This window comes from Durio zibethinus, chromosome 28, assembly GCF_047325235.1.
Source record: "Durio zibethinus cultivar Kanyao isolate XHJ-2024 chromosome 28, ASM4732523v1, whole genome shotgun sequence".
Taxonomy (NCBI): Eukaryota; Viridiplantae; Streptophyta; class Magnoliopsida; order Malvales; family Malvaceae; genus Durio; species Durio zibethinus.
In genome coordinates, this window is record NC_143189.1 from 5,231,063 (window position 1) to 5,251,263 (window position 20,201).

Genomic DNA, 20,201 nt, shown 5'->3' on the forward strand with positions numbered 1-20,201 from the left:
ATCTAAAAGTTAGGTAGAATTGGAGTAATTTAATTGTGCATGGATGACAGGAAGCTTATTGGAAGTTTAATTATACCCTTTTGTAACAAAAGTTCAGTTTAACCAAATAAAAAATAATAATTATTTGTTTCTTCGCTATATGACACTTGACATGAGCCAAATTTATGATAATTTGAATCTGAAGCTTAATTCAAAATTGATTCATGTAATTATCAATACAATATGCCTTCTTTATCTCAAGCCTGTGATCTCCTTTATATATATATATATATATATATATATATATATATAATTATATTGCCTAGTTTAATTTCGTGATTTTCATGTATTAATTTTTAACCTGTAGCTATGTATGAGTGACACTTTTGACATTTGCAAACTCCATTGGCGTTCCGGTGCCCCACCTCTCATCTTTTCTGGCTTTTGTAGGACTCAATTTGTTTTTTTATGAGCAAGTAAAAAAGTTAATTAGTTCATCTTGCCATAGTTTAAGAGAAATGAAATAAAAAGAAGCTATAAGGAAAATGCATTTTTTTCTCATATAGTAATCTTAGGTCATTTGAAGATCAGTTAGTTTTATGGGTGAAAAAAGAAAATGTTAATGAAAAATAATAGAACAAAGAGGAAGAGTTAAATTTAGGTGAGAAGTTTATGACTTACTGTAAAAATGTACACTCCTTTTCTTATGGTTTTGGGGCATTTTTAGTATGGAAAGGATAGTGCTTCCCTAAAATTCCCTATGATATGGAAAAACATTTTTTTTTTTCTAAATCACTATTTTTTTTTTATTTTATAAAATTTTGACTGAAAATGACCCATACCAAAACCAATTCTCTTTCAAGACAGGACAAATAATTAACTAGTTATTCTTTCATGTGTGCTTCTTTTGATGTCTCAGTGAGTTGGGGGAAAAAAACAAAGTTCTTCCACAGCTTGTGGCCTCTGATGGCTCAACAAACAAAGCAAATGAGGCTGGGGCTATTAATTGTTGCATGTGCAACAATAAATCAAGAATCTTGTTTGGTCCTATTTCTTCCATCACAAGCATTCCAATCTCTCTTTACTTTTTAGCAAGGGTAAAATGTAGCCTAGGTATATACAATTTTCAACCCTGTTTCGCCACGGGAAAGCATTTGCTTAAGGATTTTTTCAACCTTTCTAAAGTTTTTTCATTTTAAAAGTTATATTTTATATTTGTAATTGCATTTGCAAGGGAGATACTGTACATGCTTATTAACTTGTTGAGGTATGATTCTTTTTATTTTACATTAGTTTTAAACTCGTGCAACGCACCGATATACAATTATATATATATATATATAAATTAATTATAATATAATTAATAATTTTTATATAAAAATAAAAATTTTGATTTAAAATAAATAAAAAATAAATATCAAAGATCATTATGTAACTAAAATAAAATTTAAAGAAGATTTTGTAATAAAATTATTTACTATATTTACATGGAGATATGTATTAAGTACCATAATTAGAATAAAGTTTATAAAGTTAATAAGTCATGATCCCAACTTTATTTAAATCTTTATTTTGGTAAGTATATTCTTTTATCTCTTATATATAAAGAATGCACTATGACCAAAATTTAATAATTTTGATCTTCAAAAATTCTTGAAACCATAAAAGCATGAACCATACATAAAAATAATTTTCTGCTTATGGTTGATTGTATATTTGAATTATTTTAATGAAAAGAAATTAATTCAATAAAAAATAATTAAGCAATAAATCAAGTTTTGGACAATGTCATGTTAAAAACCAATAACATAACAATAAATGCAATTCAAGCTAATTAAACCAAGAAAGAAATAGAAACTAATCTAGAAAAGAAAAGTAGGATATATAATTGTAATATTAATTAAGACAAAATTGAATAGAAATGATACTTAATTTGACAATTTTGATCATTATTGTAGTCAAAATGAAAATATTTATATTATTAAATGTGAACATGATCAATATGATTGTGATTTTAATTCCTTCATAATGGAGAGTGATTCATTAATAATTATTTCTAAAATCACAAAAGTAGGTTATACACATCATGGGATATAAATTTTTGATATGTTGAATTTAACTTCTTCTCATTCATCTCGTCAGTTCATCCGTATCAAAAGAATTATTTTTTTTAGCACATCACATAACTAAGATTGAGTGCGAGATTAGCAACCAACATACCTTGTCAGAATCACTTCCAAACCTGATTTCTAAACTCATACTTCTTAATGTTAATGAAAGCTACTTTTTTTTATAAAAAAATTGAGTGAATAAAACAGAAATAATACCAACTACCGAATGTGATAAAAGGAAAGTATCTATGAACATAAAAGCATAAAAAAAAAAATACCTTGGTGATCGATATTTAGCATTGTGGTTAGTATAGTGAACAGTAACTGAGAAACTAAAATAATAATGTAACTTGACGAAAATACAACAATGAAAAAAAATCAAAATCAATATAATTCATTGTCATAAAAAATTAATATAATTGTATGACAAAAATTTACCTAATCACAAATTGATACATTTAGAGAGCAGTCTCCTAACACTCTTAGCTTACATGATTCTTTATTTATAATAAGAATTATAAAGCCTCTTATAAATTAATTGAGAGTAATTTATGTAGAGTAATTATAATGGATTATTAGAGAATACATTTTGAAATAGTAAATTATGTTGGTAAATATATGTGATTATAATTAATTCTTATATCGAAAGAAATATAAAAAATATATTTGAAATTAATGAGGCCTTTTATTTTAGGTTTGAATTCTTAACATTATATGACTTATATGTTCATTACATAAATTATTTCTTAATTAACTACTAAAATTATGGATATCAAATAATCAATTCTTCTAAAATATAGTTCTTATTTATATTGTTTATATATAGTATTTAAAATTAATAATTGAATTTATTCAAAGTGATTTAAGATAATTGAATTGTAACATAATTACAAAAGGTAATAATATTTTATATTTATAAGAAATAAATAGACCTAATTTAGTCAAATAAATATCTTTTAAATTAATAAAATTTATATGAAAATAAATCAAAATAATTAATACAGAACATATGGTGATTGTTTAAGACCATCCACATGTGAAAAGTATAGATCATCCACATTAGATTTTTTTCTTTTCTATTGAAAACTTTGACTTTTATATATTTATATAATATGAAACTTCTTTTTTTGTCAATTAAAATTTGATTTTTGTAGGAATATTTTAAAAATAAAATCATTAATGCATCAAGCTGATATGAAAAAGTGTACCTTTAAAATCATTCGGAAAAAAAATTAAATTTGGCCAGCAAAATCTGAAAATACCCATGACTGTAAAAAAAAAAAAAAGATGCTTTTACTCAAGGAAAATTTTCAATCTTATTTTTATGAGAAATTAAATTATATAACAATGATATCCAACGGCTAAGGCATATTGTTTCTCAAACTCTGGATATGATAGTCAAAATTTAAGGATTTTATAGGTTAATTTTAACTGGCACATTAGTACATATCGAGCTTCTACTATAATGACCATTATTTATATGTCACTTGCGTATCTGAGATTGTGAAAAATGTTTTATATATAAATATATATATATATATATGTATTCATCTTGAGAAGGTTACACGACAAGAAGAGTCGATAGTGAAAAGCAAAAGCCTACCTATTTTTGCAAACTATATTGTTTTTCATCATTTATCAAAATAAATGCATTAGTCGAGACTCACCCCTTTTTGTACCAATGCCTACTTCTCCATGAATTGCTTTGTCTATTCCTCCTTGTGAAACATGTTTAATTAGACTGATTTCAATTGATTAATGTTAGCTACGCCATAACTTTCACTATAATTCATTGTAATTAACCAACTTTCCTATGTTGACAACTCAGCTTATATGTAAACATCGGTGGATACTAAAAAATTGTTATAAAATTAATGATCTGTGAACACAAATTAAAAGAATCAAGTCTTCTAATTACAATTGTCATCGTAGGATTCTCAGTTTTAATGTAGCTGAATTCATAATAAAGTTTGATTAAGTTAATTATTCATAGATACCAACAGATTTAGTATAATTGTACCCCTATCATTATCTAGGTGCTGAACCGGTATATTCAGAGAAAAATAGATGTTGGTCAAAAGGAGATAAATTAGGCCTAAGTTCCCATTGAGCTAATTTTGGACGCCAAGTATCACAAGGAGGAAAACAACACAATTTTCGAACCCTTAATCTGTTTTAAGTTAAATACTTTGCTAAAATGAAGAGCTATCCGATTAAAATATCGATCAATAAAACAAACCTATATTCTTACATACATGCAAAGAATAGTGGTGGTCAAAAATTTCAAATTCTCTATCAAATATTGTAGTAAAGACCCATATTTTGATTTTACTAAAATTGATCTAGATTTTATACTACTTGAAGAAATGTGATGAATTTTCAGATGGAGGGTCTTATATTTGATTGGAAAATGGTTATGAATTTGCCAACTAACCTAGGTATATAATTCATCATAATTTTTCCCTGGAAAGGGATAGAAAGAAACCTTGCCCAAGAAAGTTATGTGATGTGGTTAGGACTTTCTTCTAGAGGAATTATAATTATGAATTAATGATAGTACACATAGCACGATACGTATTGATTTCATCTAAATCAAAAAATAATATATATGTATATGTGTGTATATATATATATATATATATATATATATATATACTTTCTCCACGCCGTCTCTTGTTTAATAATTTGATTTACTTTTGAATTTCGAAAATAATACAGAAATGAAAATTAGGGTATTCAATTTAAGACAAAACTTATTGCTATGTTTTGGGAGATCGAGGAAAGAAATCGTACTACACTCTAGCAGGGGGATTTTCTTTTCATTATAAACTGTACTAAGGTGCAAAGACAAAAGAAAATTCATCTTCTCAACTGCCTCGCCCTTGTTTAGTAGAAAATGTAAGCGTCATGATTGTCCTTGATATAATATATTTAATAGAAAGAAAACCGACTCTATTTGCGATTTAAATAATGATGTAGAATATTGTAAAAATGCTTTAGATAGAAGATGAACAATATAATTTTCCAAGATTTTTTTCAGTCATCTATTTTGAAGGCACACAATTAAAAACTCCATGTGATCTATCGTGGAAATTGCCAAATAACATGAACAAAGATTGAATTTCAAATAAATAGATAAATAAAACACCCAGCACAAATGGGTGCCCCAGTTGTAACCCAAAAGATCAAAAAAAAAAAAAAAAAAAAAAAAAAAAACGGATATAATCACCATTTCATGTCCTTAATCATTGTCTTCTTTAACATCACATTTTCTACCAATCAGCACAACAATTATTCATATTCATCCAAATCAATTGATTACTTTTTGACTATAGCAAACAAAGAATCAAATTTTTTATATGTTTGAAACTTATTTCGATATAATTGATTTCTACGAATTTACCTTGACAGATTAGAGAAAGGGTCGACTTAGAACAAAACATACCTAAAATTATGTCTAATTAAATAATACTTAATCCTAACAGCCTGAATTCAAGTAAAATTTAGATTTTTATAGAATGTTGTAACAACTGGGAATTTACTTGCAAAAGGTTATTTGTCATCAATTTCTTGTTGCCAATACCATTTAGCCTTTGTTTTGATGCTTATTAATGAGTATTCCAATATCATCCGTAGTAAGAAAAAAGGAGAATGAATAGAGTAATAAAAGATAAAGGTCAATAAATCCAGAACTTATTTAAGTTATTTTATACAACTACTCTTAGCATTTAATATGTTTTGAATCAACATCTGTAATCTTTATCTTTATCTTTAACTCACGAATTTATTTATACCAAAAAAAGATAAAGGCCAGCCTTTCATTCCAAGCCAGTCTTGTCCCCCTTCTTTCATGTTACCAAAAAAAAACTGTCTGATTAATTTGGAAAGAGCATGCATTTGTACTAGGTGACCCCAATTCAATCATAGCAAAGCCTTGATTAAAAATTCTTTTGACTCTTTCATCGATGATCATTGCTAATCATTTCTCTGTTGATCTATGCTTGAAATATATTATTATCTCGTTACTTAGAATAATATATAATTCTTTTAACCCACTAATGAACATTAATAATCTAGCTCAAAAGTAAATTGTTTTAAGCACCTCTGCTTTAATATATGTTTACATTTTTCATGGTATGGTGGCCACTCTTGCCCAAAGATATGGCCATCCAATCGAGTCCAATCCAATAAAAGCTGAAAAAATAAAGGAAAATAAATAGATTTGCATTGAATTTTTCAGTTCATTAAGCTTGTTTCCATGAAAAATGAAAGAAATTCTGCAATTACTACTGTAATGTGGTCCCTCAAGAGGAATAATTACTTCATCTAGTTTTTGCTGTTTTCCATTGCTTAAATGCCACTCAATGCATGATTTCGCTTTTCAATAGTGTTATTTAGAGATAATTTGGCCTTTAACGTTAATTATTTTAATATGGTAATCAATACTAATTGTCTAGTTTTGGTGCATATTTAAATCATGATGATGTGCAAGAAATTTTAGAGTATTGATTATAATAAATAACATTGGTAACAAAAAAATAAACACAATAATAAGTAAGAAATAAAAGTACTCTTGATATGATTATAAGTGCAAAGAATTAATTTTTTTTTCATATTTAAAATTGTCAGGAATATAATTTTGATAAAAAAATATATATTGTGACTGATGATAAAATATTGAGATTTCAGTTTGAAAATAGTATTCATTTTTCTTTTTTAGAAATACATGGTATTAGATATTAAATTTTAAAGTCATTTAAGATTAGTTAATGGTTCTTTGCATCATGATGTTATTAAAACATAACATTTCAACCTAGTGATTAATTTATAAACTTGAATTTTAGGACTCTATTTCAACAAAAATGAGGTTGAATTTTTCAAGAATTGAAATGACTGTTTTTCTCACATTGCATGACTTTGAAAGGGGGCTTTATGGACTTGATTACATACAAAGCTTCAGCAGAGAACTTCAACAACAATCTTGCTCTAGAACAAATAAAAGTAATAATAATAATAATAACAACTTGAATAATTAAGATGATAGATGACACTCCATTTTCAACAGTTAAAAGTCTACTTTTAGCAGAGAATAACAAAGAATCTATGGTGGGACAGTTCTAAAAACCTTGCTGTCAATTTGTAAAAGAAAGAGAGAACATATGTGCAAGGGTTACAGTCTGCAAATTATAAGGGGTCTGTTTTACTGTTTGATCAGTGATCCAATCATGACCCACACACGATCACATCAAAACTTTCATATACAATCGCAACCGTCAGATCAGCTGACCTCATTATTAGTATTGTTATTGTTGTATCAACTATCCTCCGGAAAACTCCCAGTGAGTCTTAATTTTTTAAACCATTGCATTGCAACAATGGGATCGGTGGTCAGAAGTCGGAAAATTTTCAGCCAATATTTCAACAAGTTTGATCCTACGTGAAGTTGATAAGTCCAAAGTGGGACCTGTCAAAATATGGGGTCCCACCAGCCTGCATGTGTGCCAAGTGTACAAGGCGGCCCCATCTCTGAAAAATGGACAGAGGTGGGGATCCCATTATAAGCCATACAGCCCTTACAGGTTGACACTGCAGATTTTAGCCTTTTGCCCACAAACCCTAACTGGGCCACCATGGTACTGCTCCCAACATTAAATTCACACCCTCAGTGTACTCTCATCAGTTTCCCAAATCACCCTCAGTTCAAAGTTTTTCACATTTTCTTGTAAACCAACTTCTAGGGCTTAGGTCTGATCTTCATCGTAGAAATTAAAACTACTCTCTCTCTCTCCATTTCTGATCTGCTTTTCTTTTTCTCTTTTAAAATAAACAATTCTCAGGACTGATTCTGGCCTGCCATTGGCTGCAATATTCTGGGAGAGAGAGAAAAGATGGGGCACCATTCTTGTTGCAACAAGCAGAAGGTGAAGAGAGGGCTATGGTCACCAGAGGAAGATGAGAAACTCATTAACTACATTACAACCTATGGCCATGGTTGTTGGAGCTCAGTCCCTAAACTTGCAGGTTAATTTTTCCTCTCTCTGGATGGTTTCTTGATTCATAATCATCCTTCTTTTCCTAATTTTTTCTTCTTTACCATCTCAAATTGTACTAGCTTTTCTAACCATTTTTCTTTTGCAGACTAACTGAAAAAAATACAAACTACATTTGATTCCTGTTTATTTCTTTTTTATTGTTATTGTTCCTTTTTGGGTTGTTTCATGATGCAGGCCTGCAAAGATGTGGAAAGAGCTGCAGATTAAGATGGATAAATTACCTCAGACCTGACTTAAAACGTGGGAGTTTCTCTCCACAAGAAGCAGCTCTCATCATTGAACTCCATAGTATTCTAGGCAACAGGTACCTAATTCAACTATTTTTCATTATTATCCTTACTAGTTTTATGAAAATTTAGTTAGCCATCATCATAGCAATCATCAGTGTCTTTTTTTTTTCTAACTATCATTTTATCAAGTATCGACACATTTGTTGTTTTTCACATTTTCTTAAACAGATGGGCACAGATAGCAAAACATCTACCAGGGAGAACAGATAATGAGGTGAAGAACTTTTGGAATTCAAGTATAAAAAAGAAGCTCATCTCTCATGATGTTTCAGCTTTAGCCTCTTTCGCTGATGTTCACAGTTCTACACCTCTAGAGGAAGGTTTCATCTCTCTAAATACAAACCCTAATTTGATCCTTAGTGCTCAACAAGACCAGCTCTATCTTTCCCCCGCAGCACCAGTGCTACAAAGTTTTGCACATGTAGATTTCAAGCCAAATCCGAACAATTACAACATTGATTTGGTTCATCATCATTTCCCATTAACTGCAATGCTCCCACCCCCTTCAAATACATCTCCCTTCGACCCCTCATTGCCATTGCCCTTTGTAACTCAACATGATTTTGATCATCAAAATCAAGAAGATCACGTCCAAATTATCAGCAATGAAGTAGTTCAAAATTTTGTTAGTGACAAGCTTATTATGAATCCAGCCACTGCAGTAGATCCTTATGACCATCCGTTAATGGACCCTTCAACAGTGCCCAAACTCTGTGAAATCCTTGAAGGAAACATCAACATGCCGCCAACATCTGTTTCACTAGAAAATTTCAATCCAGTAGTCGCCAGGCTTTCGTCATGTTTTCAATTATCAGCTGGTTCAACCTATGCACGTGACATACAAATGGCAACAAGCCAGATGGAGTGTATTGATACCATCATCACATCAATGCCATCATCTTCATCATCATCATCCTTATCAGCATTATCCAGCGGGCAATATAATACAAACCCTAATCTTCCTTCACGCAGCTGGGACCCTTAGGCATGGCGGATTCATAATTGGGAGTGGATTTAGCTAGGTATTTGTCTACGGGCTAGCTCATTCGATACGAAAGCAATTATTTTCTTGAAATATAAATATTATATGTGCAAAAGATATATATATATATATATATTAAGTGTTTCTAGTTCAAATATATATTAAGGATATTGCCGTCTGATGATATTCCATAAATAAATGTAGTTTCGTAATTTCACATGTTACTCGTCCAAAAGATATTTGTATACCACTTTATATATATTTCTCTAATGAGCTGCTTTATATTTGTATGTTATTTTCTCTATATATCATATGTAGGTGGGGGACATTAAAACAATGGGAAATTTCATATACATAAATTTTTATATTTAGGAATTGCTGACAATACTGAAGATTAATGTGTAGACTAACATATATATTCTTTTAAAACAAAAGGCTAACTTTCACCTTTTTGTATCCCCGACTTTTAGTCAACGTGGATCGTTTTCATTTCATCGTCAAATTTTGTGGTTTGGTATTGTAATGCAGCCAATGGGTCAGTATCCCATGATTATGAAGTATGTTGGTTCCGAGATACCAGCTACATGTTGTTTATGCCCCCAGGAAATCCGTTACAATGTTGGTAGTACTATTTACATATATACTAATAATTCCCAGCATTTAATAGTTTTCTTTCTATATGCATTGTGGGAAAATTTTTTTCTTAAAAATAGAAGCTAAATCAATTACTAGTCTTTTTTTTATTATTATTATTTTTGTATTTTTGAAGATAATTATCAATCAAGAAGGTTAAAAGAATGAGGACAAAGCAAGAGCAGGCCAACTTCGCTAGTGATACGGCACGTCATCAATGCTTGACACAGGTAGTAAACTGGAAATCGAACGCAGCCGGTTGGGTCCCAAAAGATAAGGCCTTTAAGGCTTTAACTGCAGCCTAATGTTAATGGCTCTTAGCAGTTAAAATTAGAAAGCGGAAGCAACAGACCAGACAGATTTCGCTTTGCTTGACTTGCATCTGACAATGAAACCCAGATAACTCCATTGTATGCCTAAAGGGGCCTTCAACTCCGCAACAGTACTACCACCTGGAGACCTTCTCCAAGAGCAATTACTATCAGTGCTTCCATTCATACGAACTGGAGAAGTGTTAAAAGGCAAAGGAATTGATTGATGCTAAGGCCTACGAACTTTATACACTAACTTGCAAACTTGGGAAAAGATTTACCCAATCGACAGCAGCCTTGGTTCTAGCTGATATCGCAGCAATCGAACACAGCATCTGCTACCACTTCTCATAGTACAGCAAGAAAAGTTTGCTCCAGATGACTACTAAGATTTGGCAAGAAATTCTGTGCAGTTCGTGATTTAGCTATTAAATTTGAACATTGTCAGCTTTTAGATACCAAGCATCCTCATTCTGAACCTTGCACTAGATCATGAGAATGAAGACCTAAGAAATAAAAACTACAATGATAGAATATTATTCAAATCATAATACTTCATCCAAGGGCTAACCAGCAGTTACACGTGCATTTTGTAATTAGCATGCACAGAGAAGGTGCACAACCTTGTGGAATCAACAAAGCTTATTAGCAGTCTACCAGAATCTTTGACATCTGAATCAGACTCAAATTTTGAGTTGTTCCAAATAGCCAGACACATATCAAATGAAATGCAACTACATTCTAAATAATGAACTACAAGGATTTTCATAACTTTCTGAATAACAATTAATTCTTGCAAGTATTTATATGATAAAAAGAAAATCTAAAAGTCAACATACATGAAAGAACAATATTCCTTCAACGGTGTCATCAGGAAAGGCAGTGCCAACAGAATCAAGCAAAGGTGCTTTGAAATTGCTTAGTTATACCCTATTTCAGGCAACTTCTAGATTTGATTCTGATCAAAACATCACCAAAAAACCAGATGCTAAGCAGTAATTCTTGCACGACCCTTTGCTATTCTTCGAGCAATGACTCTTCGGCCACCCTTAGTCGCTTTGCTGTCCATGCATGAAATGGTAATTATACAAGTCTAAGCACCAAAGTGAGTTTGTTAAAGAAAACATAGGAAAATTCTTGAAGATAAAAAAAAAGGCTTGCCATCATGTAGCAGAGGGAACCATTTTAAAGAAGGCCTATTCAAGGTAATAATTAGCTTAATCAACAACAAATCTAGCCTTAATCTTAAACAAAGCTACTCAGATTGTTCAAATCAAACTATATTTCAAACGAAATCACCGACTACTATACTATACTGATACTGTGACTTTTGGCACACCAAAAGTTAATGATTCGCGTTAAGTGAAGAAGAGGTTTACCGAGCAAAATATCCATGATTCCTCTTGCGCTTGATGGTACTAGGTTGATATGTTCTTTTGGGGAATAAGAGCACTGGCTCACTAGATGAATCTCCTGAACAACAGAAGAAATACATAAAGTAATGTAAGCAGAAACAGAAACCACAAAAGGAAGCAAAATAAGATCAGTTAACAAATTCATCTCCGTGACGACTTCAAACTTTAATCAAAGGATTTTTCAAGCAAACCTTCATGAAGATGTTCCATTTGAAAACAATTAATAAAAACTTTTTTTCCAGGATATGCCAAAAATTGAAAGGAGTTGCCAATACATAAACTAGAATCTGAACAACATAGGAATTAAATTGAACAATAACCTGTTGACTATGGAAACAATTATGATATCAACTAAAAACATTAACTTACAAAAAAATAAAAATTTATCAAGAAATACTAAAACCTAAGATTGAAAGCAGTAGAACTACTATTGCGTCACATGGTTTCAAAACAATCAAACAGAGAGAGAGAGAGAGAGAGAGTACCGTCGGGCAGGAAGAAGCGGAGAGAAGGAAGGCCAGTGGGATAGAGAAACCCGAGAGAGGAGACTTTAGAGAGGGAATCGGCGTCGTTTGGGGGCAAATGGAGAGCAGGTTTCGGCTTCGAGAGAGACGGGAACAGCTGAGGAGTGATTTGAAAGCCTTGATTGGCGACTCGGTGGTTAGAAATCGGATTCGGAATGAGAACTGGATTCGCTATCAGCCGGTTCATCAGCAAAGCTCCGGTTCTAATTACGGATTTAGTCGCCATTCTTTTTCTTTCTTTCTTTCTTTATTTCCGTTGAAGAGCTGGTTTTTGCTAAACCCTACAGAGTAGAGAGCCGGCAGTGAAGAGCGAGGAAATGGGTAAGAGGAAGACGAGTTTGTTAATGTTAATGGACCAACCTGTTAAGGCCCAAGAAAGTTGATTAGGCCTTTAATTAAGGCCAGCCCTGCCCCACCACTTTCGCTATTTGTGAAATAAATAAACAAAATTTTGCAATTTTTTTAAATAAAATAAAATTAAAATCTTAAGAGATTATTCCCCCAGTAAGAGAAATAACTCCTTTTTATTTTTTTATCAAATCAGGCAGAGTTTGATTCTTGCAAAAAATACTTAAAATTAAAATTTTAAATACATCAAACTAATGTATAAAAATGCACCTAGGGTTGGCATCGAGGCGGGTTTTGCTCGCCCCAAACCCGATCCGATTTAATACTTTATTAAATCCAAATCTGACCCTATTCGAAAATTTTTTTGATTTTTCATATTTGACCCTACCAGATTCGAAATTAATAAAATATTATTTTTTAAATATAAATATTTAAAAATATCATTATATAAATATATATAATAAAAAATTAAATAATTAATTAAAAAATAATTTTTTATATAATATCAGGTCGGATCGAGTTTTAAGCAAACTCGACCCAGACCCGACCCCAAAACCCGAATTTCAAAAAAAAAAATTAACCCCGTAGAGTCGGGTCGAACCGAAACCCGTAGAAAACAGGTTAGCTCACCATCCTTAAATGCACCATTAATATGGTTCGAAGAGAATTTAATTCAAATAAAACTGAAAATTACAGAAAATAAGTTTCGTGAAATGAAAGTTAGAAAAATAACTTTTCCTTAATGGCCAATGATTTATAAAAGGTTAATTCAATAAATTCAAAATCATCCTAATAAATCGTAAATTTAAGCTATGTTTACTATGTATTTTTACTTCTTCTTGGTGCCAAATAAATGAATGGAAATATTAAAAAATTAAAATAAATAAAAAAGGAAAGACAAATAACAACAACATTTACCAGTCAAAGCCCTTAGAGAATTAAAGGCTTATGATAATATTGCTCAAAAATTGGTCAACCACAAAGGTAAACTTTAAAAAAAATCATTAATAATAAACACCATCTAAGAAAATAATGACCAGATTACATACAAATCCAAATAAAAAAAATTTTAAAATGAAAGATAAAAAAAAAAAAAAAAGTGATCAGAAACAAAAAAAAAAAAAAAATTTGCAGGAAGCACAAGGTCATATAATGTACAGTTACACCAGGCTATATCCTTTGTATCAACAGCTGAAACAAACGGAGACACATCAACTTAATGATACTTTAGAACCCCCTTTGAAAAATGAAGAGGGAAGATACAAAACAAAGAAGAAAAAGAAAAGTAACAATAAAGCACAAATCAATTGATCACTAAACGTAATGGCTCCTGCAGTTGTGTTCAAATGACTTTCAGATTTCATGGTGGTCCCAAGGTTCTATTGCTCCCCATGAAGCGCACCGCAGATCCAATCCGATGCAGCCGTCTGAATGTCCGACTCAATTTGTGGAGAAAGTGATAGAGGAGTTACTGTAATCTATCATTTCAAGCAAAAATGGAAGAACCAAATCAACCAACTATTCAAGACAAAGTAACATATTGGAACCATATTGTATTACATAAGTCATGTTCATGACCACAATTTCTGGGAAAAAAAACAGCGTTTCAACTTACAAATCCGTTGTCAAGTGCCCTGAAATCCAAATCCTCATCTGTGTCTTCCTGCTTTTTATCTACAAACTGCAAATTATTATACTGGTATCAACTGTAGTTATTCATAACCAAAATAAAGCATTAATGGATATGGAAAAGGATTGATGAAAGAGCAAGCAAAAATTAGTATAAACAAAAAGCTATGGTTTTTGAAGCTTTTGAGATGCATATGCAACCTGTTTGAGATAACTGAACTTTCCCTTTTATAGATTTCTAAGTAGGAAAACACTGATTCTATGGAAATGCTCAAATATGTTACTGAAATCAGAAAATATTTGAAAAGCAAAGATGACAAAGAAAAAGATTGTCATTCTCGGCTTCACAACTATAAGAGCAATTAGGGTTTTATGGCAATTAAGAACTTTTAGATTTCTTAGTTGGAAGTTTACATACCTCCAGTTGAAAGTACTTTTTCAGTTTATTTGTATCAGATTTAGCAGCCCCAACGGACTCTACCTCCACATTCTTCCTTTGTGTGGTCAGGTGGCGAGCGGCACCCTAAGGAAAGTATGCATACATTATCAAAGAGTGAATAGTAACAAAGAGATTAATATGAATAAATGCAGACATGAAACTGAGGTGTCAAGGAAGGGCGAGTAAATGATAAAATTCCTATCAATAAGAAAAAAAAAAAAAAAAAAAAACTTACAGCAGCTGATGCATCTCGGCTAAGCTGTGCAAGTTGGAGCCCAAGGCTTTGTTGATTAGACATGTAATGTGCAGCAGAAGGATGCCGATTAGCTGAAACAGCTTGCCAACTTGGTGCAGATCTCCACATACTTTGCTTGGTCAATCTAAAACCCTGTCACATATGAATAACCAAGGAGGAGACTAGATAAGATTACATAATGAATAGAAAGAAATATAGCAGTACATATTGTTGTCTAATATCAAGAGATCCAAAACTTTAAGCATTCTAGGAGGATTTGCAGCATTGCCTCTCTTTTTATGCAAAGTATACAGCAAAGATGAAACAATAACTACACATAAAAGCAAGAGAGGGGGGGGGAGCATGTGGCTGATGTAAGAAAAATGATAGATTGTACTTGAAGAAAAAGGATACACTAATTGTGACAGTAATTTTCATGTAAAACACAATACAAATACACGAATTTTAGTATTATATAAAACACGAACACACGACTCACCAAGTTTAGAAGCAATGAAACTTCACCTATCCATTATAATTTAGAAAGTAAACCATTCTCTCATTGAAGTCTCTACATATAAGAAAATTAAAGGAAGAGATAAAGAGCTTCCATAAGGGATATTAATAAAAAAAATTCCAAGATCGTCCAATAATTTGAACCTGATAGTTCCCACACAAATTCATCCTATAACCTATAAACAAACAAATTAATATGAATAGATGAATCGATCTATTCCTCTAAGATATAAGAAAAGATCTTCCTCATTAAATCTAACAAAAGATTTTTTTTTATGACAAAAGCAAGCCTAAAATTTCACCTCGCCTAACATTAGAAGGACAACAGACAAACAGACAGTTGAAAAACAGGAAAACCCAACACCCACCCTAAGAAAATTATCATCACCACAAACTACAATTTTTTTCTCTAATAGAATGCGATTTGCCTTTAAATAGTTGTATATAAACAAGATTTGACGAGGATATATCAAGGAAGCAATGATACCCAAATATTCATCAGTAGATTCTTACCATAATTGAAAGACCAAAAGCACTTTATATATCATTTTAAACATGATAGACATCAGGATACATCACATCATTGTTATGGCAATCATATTTTATTTATGACCCTAAAATAAGGAATCCAAACCTTGTTTGCTGAAGGTGAAGTAGGAATTTCTATACTGAGAAAGCAACTTTTAGGGAAAACACCCTTTTCAATATCTCTGATGGCTGCATTTATTAAAGGTAAACAGACAGCAACTGCATCCTTAAAATCACTTTCTTGGCTTTCTTCTCTCTTCCTGCAATAGTATCCAACATTAAAAAAAAATTCAATTATGAAAAGGGAAAAGAAAATAGTAGAATCTAATCTCCATAAACAGGATTGTAAGTCACCAGTTCAGTGATATTGACAAAGATGGTACACCACAAATTAATGCTTCTCTAGCGCCAGCCACAACACCTGAATGAAACCTGGCGTATTGCACATCATAAATTTCTCCGCATCCAAAAGGAAGAGCAAATGATTGATGGTAAACTAACAAGATAAACCAACAATGACACATGCATGAAGCCATGTGAAGCTTTATCATCAGGAGATAAATATTCAAAGGTAAACTTATGGTATCTTTTCTAAAAATCAATTAAGAGTGTAGTAGTCCCACCTGTTAAAATCAAAGCAAAATTCAATTAATAATATTGTGCAGGCGAGTCAAAGACTTACATGTGATGACCACAGCTTGATCCCTGGTTGATTCCACTAATTGCCTGGAAATTACATCAAATATAGTAGTCAATAAATGCTTAAAAACAAAAATTATATTTTAGTTCATCGATAACAGGATGAAAGCCTAACCAGCAGAGGCTTTGACCATGAGAACAACGCCCCAGACAATGCTAAGGAGACACAATCCACAGGAGTCCCTGAAAGCAGAAAACCATCATTGAAGCCAATTATTATCAAAGCTAACTCAAAGTCTCAAATCCACATCAATTTTACACAAGCTTCCAATCATATATTGACGTATCTGAAAAAAGGGTAACAAATAACAGTCAGAAAATTTTCATTTTTAAAGCCAAATTTCATCATATAAATTATGGCTCGGACACACTGTGCTTGGCCTGGCTTATTACAATAATATGGTTTCATTCCCAATTAAAGAAAACTCACACCTGAGACTTCATATGCTGTGGCACCATCCATTTCTGCTGGAGTAACAGTAATTGTTTCTCGGACAGTCACGGAATGACCGGAAACAGATTTGTCCCTGAAGCAATCCATTCAGAAACTAATAAATCACAGAAAATTACCAAATTCAATAGCCAAAAAAGAAATTAGAAATTAAATAGTTTTAGACTCACTACATATAGAAATTAATTAAAAAAAGAAAAGCAAAACAACCAAATTTTGATCTAACCGATATTTCCAAATAAGAAACCTAAGACGCACACATAACAGAGGAGTTCTTATGAATGAAAATAATTGCATATTTGCCTATGCTGGTACCAAAGCCAATGAAGAAGAACAAATCATATTTGATAGACGATGAAAAAAAAAAGAAGAGACCCACATTTCCTGGTAAATAAACAATGAGAAGAAAACCAAAAGAAATTTAAAAATTCGAGAGGATGGACGTGAGCAAATGTAAAAATTACGACAAAACAAATCAGAAATCAAAAAATTTGAGATCTTTAAGGAAAAGAAAAAAAGACCCACGATTGAGGGGCGCAAACATGGACATTGTAGAGGCCTAAACGGACCAAAGCTTGAACGAGATAAACAAGGCCAAGGGAATCAATCCCTTCCGCATTGGTAACCAAGACAACAGGCTTGGAGCAGTCATTGTCATCAGGAGCGTTTTCATTACAAGTAGAAGCAGATGGCTCAGTAGAATCACCACCAACAGAATCATCCTTTTGTTGTTCATTGTTGTTGTTGTTTCCTCCTTTTCTGCTAAGAAGAACTTCTTGGAGATTGTTACCCAAGGCAGGAGGTAAAATGTTGTTCTTCACAAAAGTAGTCGTCATTTTCTCTTTCTAAATTAAAAATGATTGAATCAAAACCCTAAAGAAGATATTACAATAAATGGGAAAAGGAAGATGGAATGGATAGATAGATAAATGAGAGAAAGATAGATAGTCCGGGTCTAACGGAAGTTTGAGAAAGAGAGTGAAAAAAGGATTTTATGACGGAGAAAAAGCTTTCCAGATTGAGACACAGAACACTTTTGATACGAGATTAATAATTAAGAAGGGAGAGAGGAAGGGATAGCGTTTGTCGAACAGCAGGATGGCGTCTTTTTTTTTTTTTTTAAATCTCTCCTAACAGCTAGTTCCGGATTGGTCTTAAAAAAAACATCATGGTACTAAATCATGTCATGTTTTTTAGCTTAATATTTTTTCTTTTTTTTTTTTATTATTTGATGCAAAATTTTTTATTTTATGATGCCCTTAGTATTTACAATTATTTCTTTAATTTTTTATTTTATTATTATTTCTAACAATTCAATTATTCCTTGACTTTTTATATTTATCGAAATGTGATATCAATGTTTGTACATGTTCTTTTATTTATTTTTACAAGTTTTAAAACAATATATTATCTAGTAAATATGGATTTGAAATGAGATGCCATAAGTTTTTTTTTAATATCTTATAATGTTATTAATCAAAATATTTATTTCTTGTTTAAAATTTCATATATATATATATATATATATAAAAGATCTATTTAAAGAGATGTAAAATTAATTAATTTAGTTTTATATCTTTTATAAGATTTTCTATATTATTAAATTTTATATTCGATTCACATAATCAAGGATATTAAATTTTAAATTAATTAAAAATATTTAATTATTTATTTGATAATAATAAATTTTAATTATAAAGATATAATTTTAAATTAAAATGATAAAAATATAGAATTAACTCAAAATTTTATGTACATAATGAATGTAAATAAATTGTTAAATTTAATGATCGATTTATAAAAATATTAATTATATATAAAATTATAAAAAAAATAAAAAACACATTAATATAAAAAGATGTGGCTCTATTAACAAATTCCAAGTGTATAAGATAAGTCCTTTTTTCTATTGTTGATTTAAAAGGTACCTTTTTTTAATTATGTCGTATTTTATATATTGTATCTTTTCATGAAATTTTGAATTTATTATTTAAGGTATATATATAAGCTCATAAAGTAACCATGAAATTGTTTTTTTATAAAGTATATCTATTGATTTAGTTGGAGTTTATCAATTAATATATAAAATAATATTATATCTTCAACTGCTTGATTTAATGATTAACATAATTTTAAAAAAGATATTAAGATTGAGATTTGAACCTTAATTTCATTTATTTTCCTTTAATATAGGGTTTTATCATCGTTGAATGACAAAAAAAAAATGTAAACTAATATTATTGTTTTTATGGATTAAATATTTTTTTAATCTTTTTTTTCTGTTTATTTATTTATTTTGGGTACCTTGATTGATTTCCAAGGCTAGCTCTTGATCCGTTTCTCGATGCGGGTCTTTGGTTTAAATATAATTGAGAGACATCCTATAGGCTTACTTAAGAAAGGGGTTAGAATTTAAAAGAAGCATCATCAGCAGAGAGACGGAAGATCGCTGATGATCAGCATTTTACGTGAAAGCATATGCTTGCTTGCTATAACTACAATTGTTATATTAGGCTTAGTTAGGTTAACATATCAAATATAATTTACTTAAAATAACGTCGGTCTCCACAAATCAGAATTATTTGAAGTATCAATTATATATTTCTTGCTCTCTTATAAGATCGACTTTTACAAGTAACTTAATTAAGTGCAACGCATTTGTAGGAAACTTAAAAGGTGAGAAAGATTCCAATCTATGACCTTATCGCTAAATCAACCATTTTACCGCTAAGTTAGCTCTCATCAGCACTTGCTAATATCGTACTGCCGAGGCTTGGCCTTTAATCAACCATTTACTTAGGATAAATTTTATATCAAATTCTCTAAGTAAAATTTATAAAAAAATTTTAAAAATAATTTAATAAAAATTTTAATAAAAAATTCAAATCAATAAATTAATAAAATTTAAAGTAAAAATAAATAATATATAAAATTATTTAAAATATTATTTATAATTTAAATTTAATCGATAATTATTTAATAATAAAAATTTTATTAATATTTTTATTAAAAATATATATCAAATTTTATTTAAATTTTTTAAATTTTATATACTTAA

At 30.5% G+C, this 20,201-nt stretch overlaps 3 protein-coding genes across 7 annotated transcripts; 1 reads left to right on the forward strand and 2 right to left on the reverse strand.

Annotated features, from left to right (window-relative positions):
• Window positions 1–7,706: 7,706 nt before the first annotated feature.
• On the forward strand, window positions 7,707–10,384 carry LOC111281246 (transcription factor MYB26-like). The gene is made up of 3 exons (XM_022868942.2): window positions 7,707–8,111; window positions 8,318–8,447; window positions 8,602–10,384. The coding sequence occupies exons 1-3, from the start codon at window positions 7,979–7,981 to the stop codon at window positions 9,416–9,418; spliced, it is 1,080 nt and encodes a 359-aa protein (XP_022724677.2). The 5' UTR covers window positions 7,707–7,978; the 3' UTR covers window positions 9,419–10,384.
• Window positions 10,385–11,105: 721 nt separating this feature from the next.
• On the reverse strand, window positions 11,106–12,617 carry LOC111281247 (Ribosomal protein L34). 2 transcript variants are annotated; one of them, XM_022868945.2, is made up of 3 exons: window positions 12,260–12,617; window positions 11,739–11,832; window positions 11,106–11,452 (listed from the first exon to the last, which is right to left on the reverse strand). In XM_022868945.2, the coding sequence occupies exons 1-3, from the start codon at window positions 12,522–12,524 to the stop codon at window positions 11,443–11,445; spliced, it is 369 nt and encodes a 122-aa protein (XP_022724680.2). In that variant the 5' UTR covers window positions 12,525–12,617; the 3' UTR covers window positions 11,106–11,442. The 2 variants fall into 2 exon arrangements, with proteins under 2 accessions (XP_022724680.2, XP_022724678.2); XM_022868943.2 differs by having other exon boundaries at window positions 11,106–11,420; window positions 12,260–12,615.
• Window positions 12,618–13,773: 1,156 nt separating this feature from the next.
• Window positions 13,774–18,168, reverse strand: LOC111280922 (uncharacterized). Of its 4 annotated transcripts, none has more exons than XR_016334998.1 (10): window positions 17,669–18,168; window positions 17,125–17,219; window positions 16,808–16,875; window positions 16,676–16,719; window positions 16,348–16,425; window positions 16,100–16,253; window positions 14,950–15,102; window positions 14,694–14,798; window positions 14,262–14,352; window positions 13,774–14,124 (listed from the first exon to the last, which is right to left on the reverse strand). XR_016334998.1 is itself a non-coding variant. In XM_022868462.2 (10 exons), the coding sequence occupies exons 1-10, from the start codon at window positions 17,977–17,979 to the stop codon at window positions 14,115–14,117; spliced, it is 1,077 nt and encodes a 358-aa protein (XP_022724197.2). In that variant the 5' UTR covers window positions 17,980–18,168; the 3' UTR covers window positions 13,774–14,114. The 4 variants fall into 4 exon arrangements, 3 of the variants coding, with proteins under 3 accessions (XP_022724197.2, XP_022724196.2, XP_089613103.1); XM_022868462.2 differs by having other exon boundaries at window positions 14,262–14,320; XM_022868461.2 differs by having other exon boundaries at window positions 14,262–14,327.
• Window positions 18,169–20,201: the final 2,033 nt, after the last annotated feature.

Bases quoted from the DNA above. Each gene is read 5' to 3' on its own strand.
- LOC111281246 (XM_022868942.2), top strand. From the start codon at position 7,979: ATGGGGCACCATTCTTGTTGCAACAAGCAGAAGGTGAAGAGAGGGCTA. The intron at 8,112-8,317 runs GTTAATTTTTCC...TTCATGATGCAG, and splicing joins CTCAGTCCCTAAACTTGCAG to GCCTGCAAAGATGTGGAAAG. The intron at 8,448-8,601 runs GTACCTAATTCA...TTTCTTAAACAG, and splicing joins CATAGTATTCTAGGCAACAG to ATGGGCACAGATAGCAAAAC.
- LOC111281247 (XM_022868943.2), bottom strand. From the start codon at position 12,524: ATGGCGACTAAATCCGTAATTAGAACCGGAGCTTTGCTGATGAACCGG. The intron at 11,833-12,259 runs GTACTCTCTCTC...TCTGTTGTTCAG, and splicing joins CCGCTTCTTCCTGCCCGACG to GAGATTCATCTAGTGAGCCA. The intron at 11,421-11,738 runs GTAAACCTCTTC...ATGCATGGACAG, and splicing joins AATCATGGATATTTTGCTCG to CAAAGCGACTAAGGGTGGCC.
- LOC111280922 (XM_089756977.1), bottom strand. From the start codon at position 17,979: ATGACGACTACTTTTGTGAAGAACAACATTTTACCTCCTGCCTTGGGT. The intron at 16,720-16,807 runs GTTAGGCTTTCA...TGTAATTTCCAG, and splicing joins CATGGTCAAAGCCTCTGCTG to GCAATTAGTGGAATCAACCA. The intron at 16,426-16,675 runs GTAAGTCTTTGA...GCAATACGCCAG, and splicing joins TCAAGCTGTGGTCATCACAT to GTTTCATTCAGGTGTTGTGG.